General features: G+C 48.8%; 1 protein-coding gene across 23 annotated transcripts in view; it reads left to right on the top strand.

Annotated features, from left to right (window-relative positions):
* The window catches only part of DYSF (dysferlin), a 205016-nt gene that overhangs the window by 170676 nt on the left and 9280 nt on the right, over positions 1-25060 (top strand). For 22 of the 23 annotated variants that reach the window (XR_010405596.1, XM_064572348.1, XM_064572350.1 and 19 more), the window contains 11 exons: positions 5743-5871; positions 6170-6325; positions 8120-8211; positions 10717-10887; positions 11543-11685; positions 13434-13573; positions 14803-14891; positions 15157-15252; positions 15744-15885; positions 19996-20095; positions 24686-24864. Coding sequence is in view for 22 of the 23 variants with exons in the window: in XM_064572348.1 (XP_064428418.1) it covers positions 5743-5871; positions 6170-6325; positions 8120-8211; positions 10717-10887; positions 11543-11685; positions 13434-13573; positions 14803-14891; positions 15157-15252; positions 15744-15885; positions 19996-20095; positions 24686-24864 (1437 nt within the window). In the remaining variant the exon portion in view is untranslated. Of the gene's footprint in view, positions 1-5742; positions 5872-6169; positions 6326-8119; positions 8212-10716; positions 10888-11542; positions 11686-13433; positions 13574-14802; positions 14892-15156; positions 15253-15743; positions 15886-19995; positions 20096-24685; positions 24865-25060 lie in introns of those variants that run through there. The other variant, XM_064572354.1, reaches the window with a different exon arrangement.

Below are 25060 nucleotides of genomic sequence, written 5' to 3'. Positions count from 1 at the left end.
GAACTGGCATCCTGCCCTCCAGCCTGACCTCTCCGAGGAGATCTCTGACAGTGTCCAAGTGAACATGGACCATCCCAAACAAGATGCATTCAACCTGTTTCTGGGGGAAAAAACCAGACCTGGAAGGAACACTAGTCCTTTAAGGATAAGTAAATAGAAGAAAACCACCACCACTACCATGAGTTTTTGAAAAATAGCCTGTAGCATTATGGAGAGAACGGAGAACACGGAGAACATGATGGGTAGAGGAAAAAAACATATTTGGAAATTACTAGCCTGGGGGAAATATACAATTCACAGTGTCAGTAGCAAAAGATAGAAAAGCAAAAGATACAAACAAGAAAGCATAAAAAACAGAAATCATAGTAAAATACAACAGAAAGAGAATATATATATTTGTTTTCCTAAAAAATGAAAATGTATTAAGCTTCTCTATTGAGTGATAAGGACCCTTAGACTATATAAAATTCAAAATTCATTAGACTGTCCTTAAGAGGTAGGTCTAAAACAGTACAGCGTAGAATATCTAAAAAATAAATATTTTGGCACACAAAATAAGGTGAGTGCCAATAAAAGAGAAACAGATAATTTAAAAAGCAAAGGAAACAAAATGGCATGTTTTATATAAATAAAAGATCCATGTCTCAATGAGAAAATGCCCAAATATTCCTGTACAGGACAATAAAGCTTAGAAATATTTAAAGCAAAAATGGGAGGAAGATGTAAACTCATACCTCACCCAAATAAAAGCAAGAAATGAGAGAAATTAAAGTTGCAGTAGGGATTTTAATTTACCTCTCTCCTAGGCCGATGAATCAGAAAGTAAATAAATAAGGAAAGAAAAGGTCTGAATAAAAAGGTAAAATATTTTTTAAGTTACATCAAAAGTAGCTTTAAAATAGAGAATAAAAATAATTAAAAAAAATAGAGAATATGTTTTTTCCTAATACTCAGAGAATATTTACCAAATTTGATCACATATTAGTTTAGCAGTAAATTACAAAAAGCAGAAATCATACAAGACAGATTAAAATGCAATAAAATGAGAAATTAATAACAAAAGTTTAAACAAAAAGACCAACCACTTGGAAATTTAAAAAGTATTTTATTGAGACTTCCAGTATGAACATGGCTGCATAAGTCAGCATATTTCCCCTTTTCTTCTGGAAATCATTCAAACCCACAAACTCCATTTTCAGTAAAAGTTGGAAACAAATAAAACCCGCAGACTCCAAAATACATGTAAGGGCTGTCCAAAGGCAACCAAGATTGGGTAGAAGCCACTCGGCAGTAAATGAAGAGAAAATGATGAAAGGTCATAGTGGTAGCTGATCTCAGAAAACCCCATCCTTCCTAATAGAAGAATGTTGAGAATTATTGAAAACAGGTTATAGGCACATGGGTGCTTATTATCTATTACCTTTCCTTTGTGTGTGCTTGGAAACTTTCATAATAAGTAGTTAAAAAATAGTCCTGAAGTTGAGTTTCACCATAAAATATAGAAGTGATCTGCCTCATTCACAACAGTGGATATGGGAACTTTGGAGTCAGGTTCAGGCTGGCGACAAATGCTTCTCAGACTTGGTCTGGTTCAGAGAAGCGGAGAAGGTAAAGCCACATAAGAATCACATAGATGAGCCATATTTGCAGGAAGCAGTCTGCCTCTGTGGTCAGAACAAAGGAAGTAATGGGGCTAGGATAATCCAGCCCATTTAGCGACAAGTAATCATAAAAGAACTATCAGGGCATTAATTCAAAAATACCATGAAAAAAAGAAAATGTAAATCAAAACTTAGCCAAAAGAAGAGGATATATATACCCACCAGAAAAATTTTGCCAAGGAGCAGATGAGATGAAATACTTTGCTGTGAGCTTTACAGAGGTGGAACAGTCAGAATCAAGGCAGAAATGAAAGAACTCAAGGGATGATGAGATGAGAAGAGATGAACTGTGAACTCGTAGGATTCAGGAAAAGAGGATCACATGGAAATGGAAGAAGCGCAGGGCAGAATGGCCACTTTGGAAAACACAGAAAGGGGACAGAGGACAGAAATGATGAAAGTCAGCAAAATGCTATGGAAATAAAAAACCAGAGGTATAAAACAGTAAAGAGAAAATGACAGACCTAGGAGTCAGGGAAAGGAGATCCAACACTCGCATAATTGGAGTCTCTGAGAAAGACAACCAAAACGATGAAATACAACAAATAGACATTGAAGAGTTTAATGGAATGTCACCAGCATTGTCAGAAAAATACCTGAATATACATACTACAAGGTCCACTGGGTGTCAGGGAAAATTGACCCAGATTCGTCAACCCTGAGACATACCCTAGTATATGTTATTGGACTTTAGAGCTAAAGAATTTTTGTGGTAGTCATACTTTCTTCTCCTCCAAAACGTTAAGTCCTTTAAAGTAGGAAATAAGACAAGGTGGCTTCAGTTTCTCCACAACAACATTTCATACCTGAAGACAGTAAAGCACCATGTGTAAGATCATCAAGGAGAGAAAAGGGGGCCCAGGATTTGTGTTCAGCCCAGCTGCCCCTCGGGCACGACAGCTATAAACACACAGGGTGCATATTCAGGAACTGGGGATACGGGTCCCATGCCCCCATCTTGAGGAGCTCCGAGGGAATGAACTTAGTCAATTAGGAGGTAACTGGGAAGGCCAGAATGAAGGGACTGATTGTGATCATATTTTACCTTAGACTCCCAATGAAAATAAATGGAAGGATTAGGGTAACATGACAGAATGTAAATATATACAGTGAAAATATGGAAGTGACAAAACTGGCAAAAATTAGGCACAGGGGTGCCTGGGTGGCTCAGTCGGTTAAGCGGCTGCCTTCAGCTCAGGTCATGATCCCAGGGTCCTAGGATTGAGCCCTGCATCGTGCTCCCTTCTGGACTGGGAGGCTGCTTCTCCCTCTGCCCTTTCCCCCACCTGTTCTCTCTCTCTCTCTCTCTCTCTCTCTCAAATAAATAAATAAAATCTTTAAAAAAATTAGGCACAGAAGGAGGAAAGATGATAGGATACAGAGTAAGAACATGGATTGCCATATTATGGAATAGATAGAGTTGACAGTATTTAAAATTGGCAAATCAAATAAGAGGAGTATAAGCAAATTATAAGTAAATAGTACAGATTAAATATTAAGGAAGACAATGCTGTCTAAAACTGAGTGAGGGAGAGGGAGTGGGAGGGAGATAAAATTCCATCATTTTATCATTGCTATAGTAGGGAACTCTTAAATACTGTCCCTAGATACATACAGGACTTAGAGAATTATTTGTATATATAAATTTATAATAACATTAGAATATGAACTCAGCTTATCAGAAACACACACACACAGAAAACAGACCATGCAGGCAAAGATGTAAAAAAAAAAATCAAAATTAGAAAATGTAACATAAACATATTATATGACTATGTAAATATAACATAAATATAAACCCAGATCAAACATATCTGTCATATCAATGCATGTCATATCAATCACTCATTAATTACAAAACTTAAATCAGATCTCAAAGCAAAATCTAACTCCAAAATAAAGAGATTCATGAAGGTTGAAAATGAAAGATTGTGAAAATGTGTGCCCGGCAAATGCAAATGAAAAGAAAGTAGAAGTCACCGTCTTTTTTTTTAGATGAGACTGGATTCAGGTCCCCCAAATTATTTAAATGAGACAAAGAATGATGCTTACCACATTAAACCGTGCAATTCCACAAGATAATACATATGTTAGGAGAATACCTATGTTATGAGAATACCTATGTGCTGAATAATACAACATCAATATTTACAAAACAGAAATTATAGGAGATACAGGAAAGAAATAGTAGGTAGGGGGAGATTATTTTTCTGTCCTCTTGGTTCATGTCAGGGTCGAGGGAACACAAACATTAAGAAGATAGAGAAAAGCAGCATAGTTGTTCACCTGGCTGAACCCTGTAGCCTGAAAACAGAGGCACAGTTCCAGAGATGGACCATGTAACAGGCCCTGTAGAGAACTTTAATACAATTCAAAAAGTGGCCAACTACTGACAATGTTTTTTGATTATAATGCCATAAAGTGAGAACCTAATAACAAAATCAAAAGCCCGAAAGTTCTCTCCTATCTAGAAAATTAAAAAAAAAAAAACCCACAAAAGACAACAAACCTCTCTTTTCACAGTTCTTGGCAAAAGAAAAAACGCAAACTCAAATTGCAGAATATCTGGGAAACAAGGATAAAATGCTACATATTAGAACTCGCTAGTTATAGCTAAAGCAGCATTCAGAGGAAGTTTATAGCCTTAAAAGCTTACCTTAATTAAAACAAAAGAATGAAAAACAAGCATCTAGCTCTTGGATCAAAGAATAAAAATAAAACTGTAATTGTGGCATGCCAAGAGAATGAATATGATAACATTACAATCAAAACAAATGGGACCGTGTGCCAAGGCAGTAGTAAGCGGGACAATTTCATAGCAATAAGCGTTTTCCTTATCAGAATAGAGGGAGCAAAGTAAATAAAGCTTCAACTGAAGAAGTTATAAAGAATAAAAAAAAAACCCTTTGACGCAGTGGGAAGAACAAAATAATAAAAATAAAAGCAGAAATAAGAACCTGGAACAGAGGAAATGGCCAAATTGACAAATGAGGGAACTGTCCTTTGAAATGATTAAACTATATAAACAGATCAAGAACATACTCAAAAAAACAAAACAAAACAAAACAGAACGTACTCAAAATGGTACCTATCAAATATAAACCAAATAACTAGTTGTTATTTTGAGACTCAAAATGCAAGGCAATAATAACATTTTCTTTATATTTACTCATATTTTCTAATTTTTAATAATGAACCTGCCTCACTTGCATCATTAATTGTTTCTTGGAAGGGACAGAACTGGGGCTAGGCCTAAATGAGGAATAACACTTAGCAGTACGACAAGGGAACTGACCTGGAGCGTCTTGGCTGTCAGTTTCAGGTGTAACTAACTTAGCATGTATATTAAGTTTTTAATATCACTGTTAGGTACATTTTATTACCTATAATAGAAAACTGCTGCTTTAGTTAAGCCTAAGCAATTCCAAAGCATGCCTCTAACAAAGAGAAGTCAGTGGGTTTTTGAGAGGAATGGGATAGATACATTGAGTTCGCAAATTTAAAGTAGTGCTCAGAAGGCAGCCACAGCCCGGTGTTTGGTACCACGGGTCGCCTGGCTGTCCTGGACAGGGAGCATTTGTGGCTTGAAACACAGACCTATAAATTTTCCAGAGTTCTGTCTCAATCTTCAAATAAAATGTCAATTAACTTTTCATTTGTTTGTTTGGTTTTATTCTCTTAAAAAAATACACCAGCCGGGTACGTGATGACTCCTAGATACCTAGAATGTTGGATTCACCAGAAAACTGTTCCCTAATGGTGCTGAAACATGTCTTCCCCACTTCCCCCCTCTCCTGCCCCTCCTGTCCCCTACCTTCCTCTCCCTTTCCTCTCCACTCTTTGCGTCCTTTTAATCTCCACCTGGGTCCTGTCCCCCTCTGTCCTCTCTGTTCTTGGCCACTCTCCCCTTCCCCTCTGCTACCTGCCTTTGCCTCTCTAATTTGCATGCGGCCTTTCCCCTCCTTTTCTTCTCTGTGCCTCGTCCATCCTCACTTGAATACTGTCTTGTTTCCTCTTCCTTGGCTGGCCCTCTCCTTTCTCTCTTTCCCTCCTCCCCTTTTCTTGTCCCCACGTGTGGCAGGTCTACGACACGCAACTGGAGAACGTGGAGGCCTTTGAGGGTCTGTCTGACTTTTGTAACACCTTCAAGCTCTACCGGGGCAAGACTCAGGAGGAAACGGAGGACCCATCTGTTATTGGGGAGTTTAAGGTACGTCCTTGAGGACGTGTCCCTACCTGGGAGGCCTGAGACTATGAAGTGGCAGCCATAAGTGAAGGGGGCGGGAGCAGGGCTCCTGTAGTAACTATAGTAATGAGCATGGTGTTGATGTTGGCACATGGTGACTGTGTGGGTGATGCCGCCAATGCAGAATCTGATGGTGGTGAAGAGATGGCAGTGGGCTTGGTGGTCTCAGGTGTGATGACTGACAGAGATGACGGTAATGGTCATGATGGTGGTGGTGTTGGTGATGATGATGGTGAATGTGTTGGCCCCTCATTCTTTTCAGGGCCTCTTCAAAATCTACCCCCTCCCAGAAGACCCGGCCGTCCCCATGCCCCCAAGACAGTTCCACCAGCTGGCCGCCCAGGGGCCTCAGGAGTGCCTGGTCCGCATCTACATCATCCGAGCATTTGGCCTGCAGCCCAAGGACCCCAATGGGAAGGTAACATTCCTGGAGCTCTCAGCTCTCCCAGAATGGCAGGCTGGGGCACAAACGGGCTGCAGAATCTGGACACAGCTCTCCCCCAGGGAGTTCACAGTAAGCCTCGGAAACCAGCCAAACACACCCAGCACTGAGAGAGGAGACTGGATGCAGTTCGGTCAGGGGCCAAGTGCTCTAGGAGGTCAGAGAAGGCCAGGCAGTGCAAGACTTGGCAACCATGAGGAAGGCTTCGCAGAAGGAATAGGATTCTTAAGGATCGATGGAGTTCTGGTAGGCTAGGAGGGAGAAGAAAGTAGTATTTTAGGATGGGCCAAAAAACTTGGCAAGAGTTTGTGAGAAGACTGTTAGGCACGAGGATGAGACACAAGAGGAAGCGACATGGAAGGTGTGGGCCAGGGTTGGACGTCGTTGGGCTTCAGCTGGTGGGGGTGCGGGCAGGAGAGAAGGGGCTCGGTAATGGTGCTGTACCTAGCCGTGCTGGAGCCCGAGGCAGAAGGGAAAAGCAGTAATTCTGATCCTGTCCTTGTTTAAAATTTAGCATTTTGTTCATCAGGGCCTGTTGGCATTGACTTTAATTTTTTAAATATTACATTAGAATTTATCTTTTTTTTTTTTTAAAGATTTTATTTATTTTATTTGAGAAAGAGAGAATGAGAGAGAGCAAGCACATGAGAGGGGGGAGGGTCAGAGGGAGAAGCAGACTCCCTGCCGAGCAGGGAGCCCGATGCGGGACTCGATCCCGGGACTCCAGGATCATGACCTGAGCCGAAGGCAGTCGCTTAACCAACTGAGCCACCCAGGCGCCCCTAAAATTTGTTTATCTTCATTACTGAGTTTTGGGGGCACTCCCTCAAATTTTGTGCCTGAGGCAACTACCTCATTGCCTCACTCTGGTCCTGGCTCTGAGGCAAAGAAAGAACTTGCTGGAGGGCCGGAGTCTGGAGCTCTGGGGAGATGGCTGGGGAGGGGCAGAGAAAACTTGGAAAGAGAGAAAGAGGAAAGAAGAGGGACAGGCGGGGTTGACTGGAGTTCAGAGGTACGGGGCTGGGTCCTCTCTCATCCCCTGAGATGGGTACAGGCCTAGCATGTGTCCTTGAGGCTGTGGGTGAAGGTCTACTGTCCTATCCCTGGAGCCTGCTTTTCAGCATGAGAAGTCATAGCTGACCTTGCCCTGCTGGGAAGTCAAAGGGCAGAAAAGAGCCATCCCCAGCCCAGGCACCATGATGGCCTCCAAGATGTGGTGTGGCCAATGGTCTGTTCATGCACTTCAGGATTTCTTTTTTTCTTTTTTTTTTTTTAAAGCACTTCAGGATTTCTTTATGCCGTGACTGACCCTGAGCACTCTCTGATCCCAGCTGTTCCTGGAGGCATCTGGGGAAGGCCAGCCTGGGCTGGGTTAGGCTGATGAAGTCTGGCCATCTCTCTCCCTTTGATCTGTTGAAGCAGAGGTCACAGAGAGGACCCTAGCTGGCTCAGTCACATATATAATACAGGCTGTAGTGTTTCTGAGGATATGAGCCTTGCCCTCACCCACCTTCCCCCAGTGGGGCAGTGCTTTGGGAGTATGGAGGACTCAGGTTCCCCATTTCCACTGCTGGATCATGACCAGAAGTCCGTGTCAGGGCCAACTGGTGTGGTGGTGTGCAAGATGGGGCCCTTGGCCTGGCACCAGGGCAGGATGGCAGCTTCTTGATGGCTGGCCTCCTAGCCTCATGGGGAGGCAGAGGACTGAAGAAGCCTCGGAGATGTGTTGGGAAAGTGAATTCATTTAAGTCTTCCTGTCTCTTCCCTCAGTGTGATCCTTACATCAAGATCTCCATAGGGAAGAAATCCGTGAGTGACCAGGATAACTACATTCCCTGTACTCTGGAGCCTGTGTTTGGAAAGTAAGTTGGTGACAGCTTGGGTCTGGCGGGGAGGTACCAATCTGGATAACCCCCAGCCCTGGGCAGGGAGATGTGGCTGCCACTGGGAAGTGCCCAGTTCCTGAGGCAAAACTGTAGTCCCTACTCTTGCACGTCTGTAGGGGTGTAACCTCGGCTCGCTCTTCATCATGTGCTGAAGGCTGGAGTCCTGGCCGAAGCTCCTACTTAATCTCATAAACAGTTACCTCAAAGAGTGGAAATCTAAATGGAAACTCAGAGCCTGCATTTGCTAATTATTCTTTTTTTTTTTTTAAGATTAACTTTTACTTTAGAATAGTTTTAGATTTACAGAACAGCTGCAGAGAAAGCGCAATTTTTGTATATCCTTCACACTCCATTTCCCTCTTACCTACCCATGGTTCATTTTGTCAAAACTAAAACATCAATAGTGGTGCGTTACTATTTCTTACACTCTAGACTTTATTAGGATTTGGCTACTTTTCCCACTGATGTCTTTTTACTGTTCCAGAATCTCATCCAGGATACCATGTTGCGTTTAGTCATTGTCGTCTGTCATTGTTGCGTGTTCATCTTTCGCAGGTAGACAGAGGAAGAGAGTAAAATGCTTCTTGAAATCTAAGAACAAGGGGAGGAAGAATCCAGGCCCCTTGCATGGGCATAGCCCCCAGGCATCCTGAATTGCTTGCTGTCTGGATGTGAGCTTATTTAGGCTGGAGAAGGGAGAATCACAGAGGGAAGTTGGTAGCTCTTTCTCTAGCACCGGTGGGAGAAGGTGTATTGTTTCGATACTGTCAGGTGACCCCTTGAATTCTTAAACCAGTGTCTGTAGAGTTGGTTGTGGGCACTCAGGCCTGCGTCAGGGAGCCGGTCAGCCTGGAGAGTTGCCTGCCGTCCTGCCAGTGATGAGCCCGCGGCAAGCTGGAATGGGAGGGAAGTAGGTGGGGAGGGGCTCCCTTTGGTGAGTTCCAGTGGCCGGTGGCCGGCCTGAGGCCCCAGGCTCATGGTGACCCGGCAGTAGATTGGGCCTGTTTGGAGTGGGTGTGTGTGTCCGGCCCCAGGGCAAGGTGCGGGGAGTGAGGTCAGAACCTCTTTCTTTGTAGAACTCGTGTGCTGAACAAGCCCAGCTCAGGGAATGTAATGAGAACACAAGTTTGTTTTTGTTTTGTTTTTGTCTGCCTATATCCTGTAGACATTTCTTCCGTGGGGGTTACCTCCCTCATTTCTTGGGTGGAAACTGTGGCAGGCAGGTGACTTTTCTGCTTACTTTTAGACAGTCTGCTTTATCCTAAACCCAGTCTCAAGGTGCTAACCAGAATGCCCGTTCATGTGTACTCATGAACCTGACAGGCTCCATCTAGGATAGTCACCCCCTTTCCCAGCTGGGTCCACTTTGGGTGTAGCTGTGCGCGGCATGTGGATGTGTGTGCAGGGAAGGAGGGAGCTTTGCCTCTCTCCCTTTCCTGTCTAATGTCTCCCACCAACCCTCGACTAGCCATGAAGGTTCTGGGTCGTGCATGGCCAGGACTAGGGGACTAGGAGAGGAGAGCCCCATGTGCTCACTGCCTCTGTGTTTTCTGGGCACTCTCTGGGTGGCAAATGTTGAAAGCTGATTTATTGTCTTGTGAGTGCTTTCCAGAAAGCCCCTTTGAGCCCACCCACTGAAGCTCCAGGGAAGTGGTGGATGCCGCGGCCCTTTACTGATGGCCCTTTTCAGATGGGCCTCTCCATAGTCTCACGGCTGGAGCCCCAGGTCCCATGGGGTCGGATTCCAAGTGGCTCCCGTTCGGCCTCACGGTGGCCCAGCCAGGATAGGAGCGGTGTCGTCTCTCTCTCCGCCTCTCTGCGGCCAGCTGCTTTCTTTTCCTTGAGTACGAGTCAGGTGCCAGGCTTGTGCCTCCCACCTGCAGGGAACTCTTTCAGGGGAAAGGGGGCTATCCCTCCACACTTGACCTCAGAGGGGGGATGGGGGGTCTCAGAGCACAGCAGGAGCTCCCTCCAAAGAAATCTCTTCCCAAATCCTCTTTCCCACTCTGCAAGTAGGTGTAAAGCCCTAAGTGTCCCCAAAGTGGGTCCCAGGTCACCCCCTTGGTCAATTCCAGTGCTCTGGCACCTTCACATCTCTTGCCTCCTGGTGTCCTGGTAGAAGCTTCAGTTGTGACTTTCTGTTCCAGTTCATCTGTTCATTCTGTGGTTCAACAGGCAGGTAGCTACTCTCTGCTCAGCGCAGATTATTTGGGGACATGTGACATACACGTGTGTATGTGCACACACATACACACACACAGAGAAAAGTCCAGTACCAGTAGAGTGCTGGGATTAATACTTTAAGATGTACAGAGGCCCGAGGAAGTGGACTCCAGGGCCACTCTTGGAAGGGGAGGAGGGGGCCAGGGAAGGCTTTCAGACCCCTGCTCTTGTCCTGCTGTCCCTCCCTTGAGCACCCACTGTGTCCAACAACATCAGGGAGTCTGCAGCACCCTGACGTCTGCCCTGGGCCCCCTGCAGGATGTTCGAGCTGACCTGTACTCTGCCTCTGGAGAAGGACCTGAAGATCACACTCTACGACTATGACCTCCTCTCCAAAGATGAAAAGATCGGGGAGACAGTCATCGACCTGGAGAATAGGCTGCTGTCCAAGTTTGGGGCTCGCTGTGGACTCCCACAGACCTACTGTGTGTAGGTGCAAGGGGCTGGTTGCTCTTCTGCCCCCCGAATCCTGAGCACTTACTGTGTGCCAGCCCCGGGTTTAGCACTGGATAGGTGCTCTCTCGCTCAATCTTGTCCCCACTGTACTTATACGGAGCCTGAGGCCCAGAAATGTTATGGTTTGTAAGTGGTGGGATTCAGATTTGAACCTGTTTGTCTGACTCTAAGAAACTGGCTTGTCATCATGTGGTTGTAACCCAGCTCTCCTTAAGATACTACCGAGCCCCTGTAGAGGGAAGAATGAGGAAGGAGGGAAAGGAGAAGGGAGACAAACCATGGGTCACATGGGCCCCAGTGGAGCGTCTGGGGATCTGTGTCAGATGAACTCATGTGTGGACATCCCCTGCTCCGTTCTTGCCAATTTGGGTCTCATTTGGGTCTGATTCTCTCAATCTGGAAATTGAAAATATCTAGGTTCCATCTCAGTATGCATTTAAACACGTCCTGTTGTCTCTGGGCCTCAGTTTCCCTGTGTGTCAGGTGGCCCCCCACCCTGTCATGGCGGGTGAGGGTGCCCACTGTAAAAGTGAAGGGTGGGGAGCTGTGCAGGTGGGTGCACAGGCTCCCGCGCACCCCTCGGCAGCACCCTGAAGGGTCTCTTCTTTGCCTTGTGTTTGGGCCTCAGCTCTGGACCCAACCAGTGGAGAGACCAGCTCCGTCCCTCCCAGCTTCTCCACCTCTTCTGCCAGCAACGCAGACTCAAGGCTCCCGTGTACCTCACAGGCCGTGTGCTCTTTCAGGATAAAGAATATACCATTGAAGAAATAGGTGAGCTGCCACGTGACCCCAGAACCATGGCGGGCTCTCCGTCACCTCAGGGGTCAGGGGTGAGCGTGAAGCCAGGGTCTGGGTCACAGTTAGGATCAGTTTGCTTCTGGCTTTGGGTGCTCAGACTTTAATTGGAATTTGGGGTCCAGATGACCTCTGAGACCATTCTCTACTTGAATTGCACTAACTTGCCAGCTTGGCCTTCTGGGTATCTTCTGAGCCGCCATCCCCCCCTCGGCCCCACCTCCCCACACCCCTGACTCCCAGCTCCTGTACCTAAAGCATCCACAGGGCAGGCAGGAAGCCCTGCGGCCTCCACCCTTGCCCCTGGATCTGCCCAGTGCTCCCGCCTGAGAGTTCTGCCGCATGCCCCCCTGTGTGTCTGAGATGTCCACAGGCCTACATTGCCCCCCAGGAGCTGCTCAGACTCCCTGGAGTTGTTTATAGGCCCGGGGGGCGGGTCTCACTTCCTGGTCGTTTCAGAGCTGTTTGATGTCAGAGCTGGTGCTGAGGTTATACAAGGGAAGGGTGGCTCTGATTCCCCATCCCCAACGCCTCCTCCTCCTCCTTCCGCTGGTCTGTGAGCCCCTGTAGCACGGGGACCAGGGCTCACGGTCATACATTCATGAGAAAGGAAAGCCAGAAGCTATTGATGGTGAGGTCCCACATCGGCCTATTTTTGCAGATGAGGCCATGGAGGCCAAGAGTAGCTAACGACCTGCCCAAAGTCACGCAGCCAGTTAGGAGCAGAACCAGACCCCTGGCCCGGGGGTCCTGCCGCAATGCTGTGCCGCTTCCTTTGTGGCACCCGTTAGAGTGGGCAGAGCAGGTTTGTTAGATGAACTTGTGTGTGTGTGTGCATGTGTGTGTGCACGAAAATCTGTGCTCTTGAACACAGATACACCTGAGTGCACATACCTGCGTATGTCCTTGTGTGTTTGGACACACGTGGACTCTCCTCCCCCCCAGTCAAAGTTTTTTTAGTGGAGGCTCCAGGTTCCTGTGGCCGGCTGGTTGGCCAGGCTTGTCTGGATCAGAACCACCCTTGTGTCCTCATCCCGTCCACAGCACCAATCCTTGACCTACTCCCTAGCACGTAGGAGCTGTCCCTGGAAAACACAAGGTGGAAGGGAAGGGTGCTCACGGCCAGTCCCGTGCCTTTCCTAAATGAGGGTGTCATCTCAGCTGCCCTGCTGACCAACGGTGTCACTGCTCTGTGCTTCACTTCTATCATCTGTGAAACAGGCATGATAACAGCACTTACCTTCCAGGGTTATTATGAGGCTAGAACCTGTTAAGATTTATGAAGACCAGTGCCTGGTTTCTGCTTTATAAGTGTTTGCTGTGATTGCTATTATTTTAGCTATTGCTCCTAGTAGAGCAGATTGTGTGAACAGGAGAACAGTAGTACTGAAAGCATTTAGATGCCTGATCTGGAAATAGAGGTTGCTGAGGCTCAGAGTTTGGAGCAGTCAGGGAGGGCTTCCTGGAAGGGGTGAGCTTTTGGTGGAAAAAAAGAGCTTTATAGAAGAGGCTTGGTAGCAATGATGGCGATGAGGAATCTGGATTTTAAAGCTGGAGCCAGTGGATGGTGAGGCTTCCCTTGCAAAGTGAGACCTGAGGGTCAGAAGTGTGTCTTGGCTGGGGGTGAGGGTGTGGGGGTGAGGGGCTTCCCGAGGCCTCCAGGCAGCCCCACTATCCCTTGCTCACTCAACCCCGGCAACTTTTTTGTCTTTTCTCTGGAGCAGAAGCTGCCAGTGTCTTGAACCCACACCTGGGCCCCGTGGAAGAGCGCCTGGCCTTGCATGTCCTCCGGCAGCTGGGCCTGGTCCCCGAGCATGTGGAGTCCCGGCCCCTCTACAGCCCCCTGCAGCCAGACATTGAGCAGGTAGGACAGGGCCCCTGAGCCCTGATCCCCAGCCAGCCCCGCCCCCCAAGGACGGCATGGATATCCCAGAGGCATCTGTGGGGAGCTCAGGATTTAGCCAATCCCTCCTTGACATGTTTTCCCACAGTCTGAGTGGTGACCACTGTTGGCCTACAAGAGGACCCCTTGGGCCTGGCCTCCCCTGGCTTCCTGCAGCCCTCGGGACCTGGGGAATGAGCCTGAGCCATGGATAGACCTCTGGCTTCCCATGAGTCATTCAGAAGCCTCACTGTTTCAGCTTGGCCTCAGGATGTCCTCCCCTACTACCAGCCAGTGACATCCAGGTGGCTGGCGTGGGGCTGGGCTGCTGTGGGGAATCCAGACAGGGCAACTGGCACCCTATGACAGAATGGCAGAGCTATCACTGAGAGTGGTCATCAGGAGGGCCAAGGGCATCCCCCATGCAGAGGGAGGGTGAGCAGAGGGACAGGTGGCCCAGGACTGAGACCGGGAGGCTTCCTGGAGGAGATGAGCTCAGGACTGGGTTTTAGAGGAGGAGGAGAGAAAAGGCGACAGGCAGAGAAGGGCTGAGGCAGCAATGAAGGTGCCTTTATAGACATGCAGGAGACATGGTCTCTGCTGTTTGGACTGAACTCTCTTGCCCTTGGTGGGTGGCTGCCAGCACCCCAAAGTGGCACAGCAGGTGTTGATGTGAGCTTTCAGTCTCCAGCTATGTGCCCTGGAGAAGTGACTTCAGTCCCTGCTTTCTCTGTGAGATGGGGACAGAAATAGTATGGAGCTTACGGAGAGGGAGGGAGCTGAGGGGTAGCAGGTGGAGTGCTTCCTCGTGGAAATCCTCTGAAGCTCCTCTGAATAAACCGTGTTCTCCGACCCTCCAAAATCTTGTACATGCCATTCCCTCAGTTGGAAAAGCCCTTCTCCCCTTGTCCATCTGGCACACTGAGACTCAGCTCAAATACCATCATCTCTGAGAAGCCTGCCCTGACCCCCGCCCCCCAGGCCTGGGCTCAAGTCATCAGCCTGTGGGGTAGCAGGCTCACTGCTGCAGTTGGCCCTGGAGTCCCCTGTAGGGCATCTGCTCTCGGGGCGGTGGCGGGCGGGGGGCGCTCTCTGGGGCAGGGCCTGGGTGTTCTTCTTCCTGGGCCCCACCTGTGTGGCACAGAGCAGGTAGTTGATAGGTGTTGGTGGAATGAAAAAGGTGGGGAGAGAACGGGGTTATGTCTCCCCAGGGGAAGCTGCAGATGTGGATCGACCTATTTCCCAAGGCCCTGGGGCGGCCTGGACCTCCCTTCAACATCACCCCACGGAGAGCCAGAAGGTGACTTACCCCAGTCAGAGGCTTGGAGCTGAGCAGAGTGGCGGGATGGTTGCAGTTCGCTGTGGGTGGGACCTGGAGGTCACTCTTGGGCCACTTGTTGGGCCACTTGGGCCAGAGGGCATCGCTCTTGTGTGGGCCTGGCTAAGTGCCCAGCCAGGCAAGCATCGGGGTCTTGTTGGGTGAGCCAGCCTGTTGGCTTCTCAGTCAAAGATGGCCCACCCTTTGCTGGGAAATCCACGTAGACTTGAGCCCTTCTTCTCCACAGGTTTTTCCTGCGGGGTATTATCTGGAACACAAAGGACGTGATCCTGGATGACCTCAGCATCACGGGGGAGAAGATGAGTGATATTTACGTGAAAGGGTAGGGAGGCATCTGCCTTCTCACCTATTCCAGCCCCATGGTGTTGGCCTGCTCCCTCCTTCTGGTGGCGCTACACCTGCCCTTGGGGAGAGCCCCCAGAGCACAGGGAGGCCCCAGAGCTGGGCTGGCTGGAGGCAGAGAGCGCCTCTGGGGTGGTGGAATGGGGGAGCTCCAGCGTAGGGAAGGGAGGGAGGGAGAAAGGAAGGAGGGCCTTATGGGGCTGGTCCCTGCCTTTGGTGAGTCCTTCTCCCACCAATTTCTTCTACACAAATCTTTGGGTTGAACTTAGAAGGTTTGAGGATGTCCCTCAAGAGAGAAGTTAGATTGTTTTAAAATTAAAACATTGGTACTTTGCAGAGATTTCTCGGGGATTGTTTTTGCTTTATCCTTTACCAAGTGCATTTACCTTCTTAATTCCTCATTTGCCTAAGTTGGGGGTGCATATTGTGGTGGAAGCCTTAATTAGACATGTTCTCTAAAATGTTGTCTAGTTGGATGGTTGGCTTTGAAGAGCACAAGCAAAAGACGGATGTGCATTATCGGTCCCTGGGAGGCGAAGGCAACTTTAATTGGAGGTTCATTTTCCCCTTTGACTACCTGCCTGCTGAGCAAGTCTGCACTGTCTCTAAAAAGGTGAGCGCGGGCCATCCCCAGTGGCCTAGTCCCAGGGCTTTCTGTTGTGGGTATCACTGCCCTGCCATTGTCACACCTCACCAGTGCCCCCGGATGTTGGAATCCCCATGGCCATAGCCCTGTGACCTGTCTCCCCGCCTCCACGTCTGCCACCTCTCCCATTACTGCCATCATTAGCATTGCTACCCCCCCAACCACCCCCCACCAGTGCCACAGCCCCCATCTGTAGCTCGGTCCAGATTCTAATTAGTGCCTTCCTCCCAACCCCAGACAAACCAAGCGGCAGGAAGGGTCGCAGGGTCAGAGTGGGAAGAACATTCGTAGGGACACCCAGCGTGGCTATGGAAGGGGCAGTGGGGCCACACCCCATAGGGAGAGCTTCTCCAGAGGGCTGGCCTCACCTGTGGATGGGTTGTCCACAGGATTGGGGTTGCTTAGCTAAGTCCCTCGTGTGACATCATTCCCCACATTTCTGTGTCTGGTGCCTGTGGTCACTGTCCAAGCTGGACACTTACTGGGCGCAGCTCAGGCCTTCCAGGCTGGAAGCCGTTGTCCTCCTCCCTCCCTGACCCCCCTGAGGGACCTGGTGCAACAGCCAGGGGTTGGAGGCGGGTCCCAGGACCTCAGCTCTCTGTGTCTCAGCAGCTCCTCATTGAGGTCTCATCTGGATGGTAAACTCTTTTCTCCTGCAGTAGGCAGAGCCTGAGGCAGGCAGCCTCCTTCCTGGTGGCGCTGCACCTGCCCTTGGGGAGAGCCCCCAGAGCACAGGGAGGCCTCAGAGCTGGGCTGGCTGGAGGCAGAGTGCGCCTCTGTTGGAGCTTCTGTCCACCTGCATCCCACCCAGACAAAGTGGACGCCTCTCTGGCATTTCGGTTCCGCTGCTCCGATTTCCTTCCTGAGGTGGCGCAAGGCTTAAAGCCGCCAAGCTTCTGCGACGCCTTCTTTTTTGAATGGTTGAGCAGCTTCAAGAAGGCAAATACAGAACGTACTTCCTGGGCGCTGCTGACGTCCTCTTGGCTCTCTTCATTTCATCCTTCCCTTGCGACCCTTGCCCAGCCCAACACACAGGATCCTCTGCATTTTAGAGAAACCAGAATGTTCCAGGGAACAGTCTGAAACCATCACATGAAAGAAAATAGGGTTAAACAGGGTTAAAGGCATGCTCTCACCCATTGCCGCATAGTGCCTGCCAGAAGGCAGAATTTAGCAATAGCCTTGGGTTCCGTGCAGTCAAGGAAAGCCTAGCCTCTTTGTAGGTTTAATCTTGTTTGCATTTGCCCAGTGCATTTGTCTATCACGAGTTGTTTCCATAACAAAGCAAATGTTGCATTTGTTGGGGAAGAGCTCCAAATCAAACACACACTGCATCTCTTTGCTGTGGGCAGAGGGGGAGTAGGGGCCGGGAATGGGGCCGGGAGGGCTCAGGCATCCTGTCTTCTGTGCTTGGCGTGCCGGACAAGGATGGGAAACCGAGACTGAGAGGTGCCGAGGGGCTGCTTAAATGGGAGGCGGGACTACCCCCTTCACTGTGACACGTGGGGATGTGGGCGAGGAGGCACAGGAAGCAGAGGCTCTGTTTTTTCTACAAAGTAGGAAGAGAGAATCTCCTGGCACTGTGGCAGGTGAATTGAGACAAATGGAAAAGGCTGGAAGAAGCCATTATGCTGAGTGAGGGAGCGAAGGGGGAGAGAGTGGGAGAAAAAGGCACAGGGGGAGGGAGAGAGAGCCAATCGTGATGCTGAGGTCAGCTGAGATGCTGGAAGTGCTGAGGACCCAGCTGGAGCTGCTGGTTAACAATTTGAGGTGGTTCCATTCTAGCAATGGAGGAGTTCCTTCTCTCCATCATAAGCACTGGCAAGGAAGAAGAGAATCAGGCTGGCCCACTGTGGAATAGCCCCTAGGCTGGGACTAGCCTGGGAAGAATGAGAAGCCCAGCAGGGCTTGGGGGGGGGGGGGTGGGCGGGGAGGGGAGAGAAGGAAGAGGAGTCAGGGAGTCCAGGAAAGGCCCCCCGCGCCCCGTGGGAGGGGCAGGGGCAGTGGAATACGGTGGGGTGCCATGCTCCAGGAGAAGGTAGCTGAAGGGAGGGGTGGAGGAGGTCAGAAGAGGAAGAGGAGGCTCTGAAGTCAACCAGGGGAGTGAGGGAGGATCTGGCTTGAGCCAGGAAGAGCCAGTGGGTCCCTCTGTGGGAGAAGGAGCCTAGGAGGCAGGTGAAGCTGTGCCCACAGTGGGGCACCAATGAGCTGGTCTGGGCCAAAGGACTGAGTCTGGGAGTGAGATGGTGCGGGGGTACCGCACAGCCTCTGGGCTCCCCAGTCCTGCCCGCAGAGCCAGCCTTCTGCCGAGGGGTTCGGGGCCTCTGGCAGGCAGGCCCTCCGGGGACCCCATTAACCAGACGAGACTGTCATAAAGCACAAGGGTCTCCTTTCATCCAGCTGCTTTGAACCACCGCTGGTTGCCCCGGCCTGGCTCCCCACCTGGAGCCCAGCACACCCACTGGGGCCTGCCTGCGCGTCAGGCACCCACCCTGCAAATAAACAGCTAGTAAAAGGGCCCAGACCGGGAGCGTAATGAGCGCCTGGGACCTGGGGGGCCATTCCCCAGGCTGGAGCCCCAGCGCAGCTGCTCCCACCAGGGGCCGTTTGAACCTCTGGCTCATTACTGAGCCCATAAACCGGGCCGGCCAGAGGAATGGAGGATGCTGGCGGCCTGTGCAGGCGGGCCTGCGGAGCTGGCCATAAAAGCCCCGCCAGAGAAGGGAGGCACCTGCAGGAGGGCTGGGGCCCGGAAGAGGGGAGGCACCAGATGGGGGCCAGCTGGGGGCCCGAGCCCCTCGCCAAATCAGGCAGCGGTCCAGGCTGCAGTGGTGTGTGCTTTGCAAGGTGACCGTTCCTCACAGGGCATGGTTTTTGGTCCAGGAGCTCTGTGGGTCTGCGTGACCGGGGGTGGCCAGACAAGAGGCACAGCCCTGGCTGGGCAGCAAGACTGCGGGTACGGGACACCCAGGGGCAGGCAAACCCTCTGTGATCAGCAGTTCTCCCAGACTCCCGGTAGAGTCTGTCCCCTGAGACTGGTTCTGGGCCCTGCTGTGACCTGGCACACTCAGGATCTGGTCCTCAGTGTCTGCAGGATCGTCATAATGGTTCCTGTCCTTACTACTCACTCAGGAAAAGCTACAGCTGAGGGCAGAGAACAAGCATGAGCGGAAAAGCCTCACAGACAGTCCTTTGAGTTGAGCGTGGCTGGATTCAGGGGTGAACCCAGGCCGCAGCATGCCTGTCCTTATCCCTCAGCTGCTCTAGGAGGCTTCTGTGGGAAGAGGTCCATGATAATGCTGGTCTAGGCTGAGTGGTCTCAGGGAGGCGGGGTAGGGAGAGCAGGAGGGTGGAGAACTTCCCAGCACTGGGGGCTTTTGATTTGCCCCAGGGCAAGCTCTTGGAGATAAAGATGGGGTGGGTGGCCGTGGCAAGGAAGGAGCTGGGGTCACTGTCGCCCCTTACGGCAGTGTGTCAGGGGGATCCTTCCGGTGACAGCTAGGGTGGGGTGGGGGCCCCCAGGTTCCCAGCCAGCCTACCCATTCCTCAAGAGCACAGGGGCAAAGCAGGATTTAGAGGTGAGAGCGGGACTCGGGAACCTGACGGCCTGCCTGGGTTTGAACCCCAGCTCACCACTTCTCAGCAGCCTGACTCAGACAGGTTCCTTGCTCTGGCTTCCTCAGCTCTAAGGACAACATCTCCCTTATAGGTTGTTGGAAGCATAAATGAGCTCGGAGTGGCAAAGGGCTAGAACAGAGGAAGTGCAGATTAATATTATTACTATTAGCTGCCAGATCTTGGGCAAATTCTTAACTTCTCCAAGTCTCTGCTTCATCATCTGTACAATGGGAATGAAACCTCCGCCCATGGCACTGGAGGCTTCAAGGAGCTATGCCACGTGAAGTCAGCCTGCATGGTTCCTTCCTGGGTCCTCGAACGCCGTCTGCTGGTATCTTAGCAATCTTCCTGCCAAGACCTGGTGCTGCCAAGTCCCTAAGAGATGTCCCATTCATTGCCTCCTCCGGGCAGCCCTCCAGCCTCTCTAATCTTGCTTCCCTGCTTCCTCCTCTGGGCCAGGACGCTTTCTGGAGGCTGGACAAGACTGAGAGCAAAATCCCAGCCCGAGTGGTATTTCAGATCTGGGACAACGACAAGTTCTCCTTTGATGACTTTCTGGGTGAGCACTGTTTCCGGCGCACTGGGGGTTGACCCAGAGCCCCCGCTTGTGTGCGTGTGTGCATGTGCCGTTCTTAGGAAAGCTGGCAGGAGGAGTGGTCCTACTCTCCGTCCTCAGGGAGCTCAGGGTCACTGCTCCCTGGTGCTGAGTATGGTCTGGGACACAGAGGGGTGCCTGAGGGCCTGTCAGTGGAGGTGGTATGGAACGCCAGGCTACGTGGATGGTAGCAGTCAGGTCAAGAAGAAAGGAAGGCACAGGTCAAAGGCGGGGCAAGCATGAGCTCAATGTCACTGACTGCCTGGCCTCACCCTTGACCGGATGCCCCCACCTGCACCCCTGTCTAGACTGGCAGCCGGGCCCAGTAAGTGAGGGGCTCTCGTCAGTCCTCATGCTTGTGTCTGAGTGATGAGTGAACGAGCCACTGTGGCTCCATCCTCCAGGCCCCCAGGCAGGATTCTGGTGGGGGAGAAGTGTGCAGAAACCCGAGCTGGGAGCAGGGAGTGCTGGGCTGGAGGATGTGGTAAAGACAGGGTGAGATGTGGGGCGAGGAGGATGGTTGTACGGGGCCAGCAGGTGGGACTGTGAGTAATAGCCCTGTCACAACTCTGAGAGTTCCCCAGAAAGTGTGGTCTAGCTGTACGATTAGATATTATTCAGCCACAGAAAGAAAGGAAATACGGATCCATGCTACAATGTGGATGAACCTTGGAAACATGCTAAGTGAAAGAAGCCAGTCACAAAAGGACTAAGATTGTATGCTTCCATTACATGAATCGTCCACAGCAGGCAAATCCAGAGACAGAAAGTGGCCTGGTGGTTGCCAGGCGTTGGGAGGAGGGGAGTGAGAATGACTGCTAATGGGTACGGGGCTTCTTTTGGGAGTGATGACAATGTTCTGGAATTAGATAGAACTGGTGCTGGCACAACTCTCAATATACTAAAAGCCACTGAGTTTTACACTTTGAAATGGTTAAATTGGTACATTTTATGCGATGAGAGTTTTAATTCAATTAAAAAAAAAAGTGGACCTCGTGAGAAAGGCAGCCTGGGGCGTCAGGAGTCCTGATTCTTGGCCCACTCTGCTACTTGGGAGCAGGGTGGCTCTGGATGGAACACTGGAGCCCTTCTTGGCTGGCCCTGGATTGCAGAAAGGTGAGCTGGTCTTTGCTGAGCCCTTGGGCCCCTGCAGGGGGCGTTCAGAGGAGCCGCTCCAGCAGGGATGAGGAGGAGGTCAGCCCGCCCCTGCAGCTCCCTGCCTGGTCACCCACATTCAGAGGACGGCACTGGAAAAGATGCAGGCTGTCAAAATCATGGCATCCAATTGGACTTTTGTTATTTTACTGATTCTCCTGCAATACATAATTCCTGTAGAAAATTGGAAAATACAGATCAACAGTGCCTCGCTTTGCTTATGTGTTAAAATTTCACTACTCAGAGATAACCTCCACTCCTATGTTCACACGTATAATTTCATATATAAGCAAACACATGTATGTTATATGTGTATTTACACACATATATAATCATACCTACATATATGGCATGTATATAGCAAAATGAACTTTATCACACATATGTTTTATATCCTGATTTTTGGGGAAAACTTAATATTTCAAGCATATCCTTTCTGTTGCTAGTTACCTGCCCATGTTTATATCTGCATCATAATACTTAACTCCTGCCTGTCGCTGGGCCCTATTCTGCCTAACTAATCTTCTCTTGGTGGGTCCTCAGCTCACCTTTGGATCTTCCAATGTGAGTGATACCCTTAGGCACACATCTCTGAATCCTTTGTGTATATCTTTCCTGAACTGTAGGTAGATTTTTAGAGTCTTTGTACATTTTCGTGGTTTTGGAAATATTTTGTTCAGTTGCTCTCTAGAAAGGTTTTGCATTTTTACATTTACATTTTATTCCCACCTGTGCCCTTTTTGTATCACTTTTGCTACCAGTGTTACTTTTTTTTTTTTTAATTGCCTATCTGACACCTCATTTTAATTTTTTTTTTTTTAAGATTTTATTTATTTATTTGTGAGAGAGAATGAGAGACAGAGAGCACGAGAGGGAGGAGGGTCAGAGGGAGAAGCAGACTCCCCGCCGAGCAGGGAGCCCCATGCGGGACTCGATCCCGGGACTCCAGGATCACGACCTGAGCCGAAGGCAGTCGCTTAACCAACTGAGCCACCCAGGCGCCCCTCATTTTAATTTTTGTTTGCATCTCTTCATTACTTGTGAGGTGGAACTTTGAAAATATACTTATTTCCGTATTATTGGTGGGATTTTATTTTCATGGTTTTGTTCATCTTGTTCGTCTTTGATTTTTGATTTTCAGAGCGCTTTGCCTAGTAAGGACACATTACAAATAATTCCTCCAATTTTTTCAACTGCTTTTTAATTTTTTTATGGAGTCTTTTTTTGCTTACAGACTTAACGGGTTTTTTTTTTTGGCATCATTCTATCAACCTTTTCTTTATGAGGTGAGACTTCAGAAAATTAATTTTAAAAAGAAAAACGAAGAAAGCTGCATTTTTACTGAATGAGAAAACTGTTCAAAAAAACAGCAAAATGGGCTCATCTTTTGTTTTTAAAAATAAAAATAAAACCATTAAAACTACTTTTAACTTCATAAGGTTTCTTTTTTCTTCTTCATAATGTGTTTTTAATGACATATTTTGCTTTTTTAAAATATTTATTACTTTAAAAAAAAAGTAATAAATAAGATCTATCATCTTGCCAATCCAGAGATTATACAATGTTTCCTTACAGTCTTTTATGTAGATCATACTGGGATAATTTTGTGTATACACACACACACCCACACACACACATATATGGTTTAATATCCTGATTTTTCTTAATGTTATATTAGGACCATATTTAAAATGGGAAACAAACACTCATCTACACTTGAGGGATGGAGAGACATGTGGGCGGGTGGATAGATAGATGAACGCTCATACAGAATTGAACAAGTGGATGGATAGAATAATAGCCTGATTAATGGATAGGTGTAGTTCTCAACAAATGGCAGCTATGGAGGGACGGAGATAGATCACAGCAGATGGGTAAGTAGAGGAATAAATGGATGAGTGGAAAGAAAGAAAACTAGAAAAATAGATCCCATTGGTGGATACTTACAGTAACTGAGCATTCCACACTGAAAAAAATCTAATCTCTTTTTCATGGTATTCAAGAATTTCTTTAATTTGGCCTCAGAAAACATTTTTTAGATTTATCTCTCTCATGTAATCCCTTCAGCAAGTTATGCTCCAATCGCATTGATTTCATCATGTTGTTGTGATTGGATTAGGTGAAACCACATGAAATTGCTGTTTTTATAGGTCAAAGACAGTTGAATACCATTTTCATATGGTCCAACCATGTAGATGGAGCTCTATTACAGGGATATGATGGATTAAATGGATGAGTAGATAAATAGTATAGAAAGATGGCTGCTTGGAGAACTAGGCGGGCAGATGGAAAAATGGCCGGATGAATCACAGTGAGATACAACTTCACATGTATTAGGATGGCTCTAAAAAAACAAAAGCAGAAAACAGAAAACAACAAGTGTTAGAGAGGATGTGGAGAAATTGGAAGCCTCAGACATGCTGGTGTGAATGTAAAATGGTGCAGCTGCTGTGGAAAACAGTTTGGCAGGTCCTCAAAAAAAAACCAATACAGAAATTACCAGATGACCTAGCAATTCTAATCCTGTACCCAAAAGAATTGAAAACTGAGACTGAGACACTTGCACACCAGTGTTCACTGCAGCATGATTCACATTAGTCAAAAGGTGGACACAACTCAAGTGTCCCATCGACAGACGAATGGATAAACAAAATGTGGTCTATCCATCCCATGGAATAGCATTCAGCTATAAAAAGGAATGAAGCACTAATATGTACTTCAACATGGATGAACCTGGGAAGCGTGCTACGTGAAATAAGCCAGACACAAAAGGACAAATATTTTATGATGCCACCTCTATGGAATATCTAGAATAGGCAAATTTGTAGAGACAGAAAGGAGATTAGAGTATCTCAGGGACTGAGAGGAGGGGGGAAAGGGGAGTTATTGCTTAATGGGTACAGAGTTTCTGTTTGGGGGGATGAAAAGTTTTGGAAATAGGTAGTGGTGATTGGTTGTATGATGTTGTGAATGTAATTAACGCCATTCGATTATGCATTTAAAAATGGTTAAAGTGACAAATTTTATGTTATATATATTTTACCACAATAAAAGCAATTTAAAAAATGGATGGATGGAAGGATGGATGTAGACAATGGGTGAATGAATGGATTTGTACAACGTAAACTGAAGTTGAGTACGTGGGAAGCTCTGTGAAGGGTGAACGAGTAAGAGTAGATTATTGAGCATATGGATGCGTGAGGAGTTGGATGGGCAGCTGTGTGGAACGAGAGGCGATGGGTGGGGGAAATGAAGAGTTTGTGGAATTTGACCCGTGGCTAAGCGCATAGATCCAAGAGGAGGAGGTGACAGTTTTTCTTGAAACTGTCCAGCCCCAGGGTAGCCCCAGGCTGGCAGGAATCGAGAAACCCTCAGCCAAAGAACCCCTCTCTGCTGCAGGCTCCTTGCAGTTGGATCTCAACCGCATGCCCAAGCCTGCCAAGACAGCCGAGAAGTGCTCCTTGGACCAGCTGGATGACACTCTCCACCCGGAGTGGTTCGTGTCCCTTTTTGAACAGAAAACAATGAAAGGCTGGTGGCCCTGCATGGCAGAAGAGGGTGAGAAGAAGATCCTGGCGGTAAGTGGGCTCCCTCCAGCCTGGTGCAGGCGCCAGACTAGCTTCCTCCTTAGAAATCACTGGGCACAAATCTGGCGCCCTCCTTCTCTCCTGCCCTGCCTCTCCCTGTCTTCCAAGGTACTGTCATGGTTCTCTTCCAGTTCCCAGCCTTCTGGCTCCTTGAGGCTTGCATCCCAGGAAGCCTATTTAAATGGAA

This window comes from Mirounga angustirostris, unplaced genomic scaffold (genome assembly GCF_029215605.1).
Source record: "Mirounga angustirostris isolate CCGP_5_RB_7025 unplaced genomic scaffold, mMirAng1.0.hap1 SCAF_10, whole genome shotgun sequence".
Lineage (NCBI taxonomy): Eukaryota > Metazoa > Chordata > Mammalia > Carnivora > Phocidae > Mirounga > Mirounga angustirostris.
This window is presented reverse-complemented; position numbering and strand designations above follow the sequence as displayed.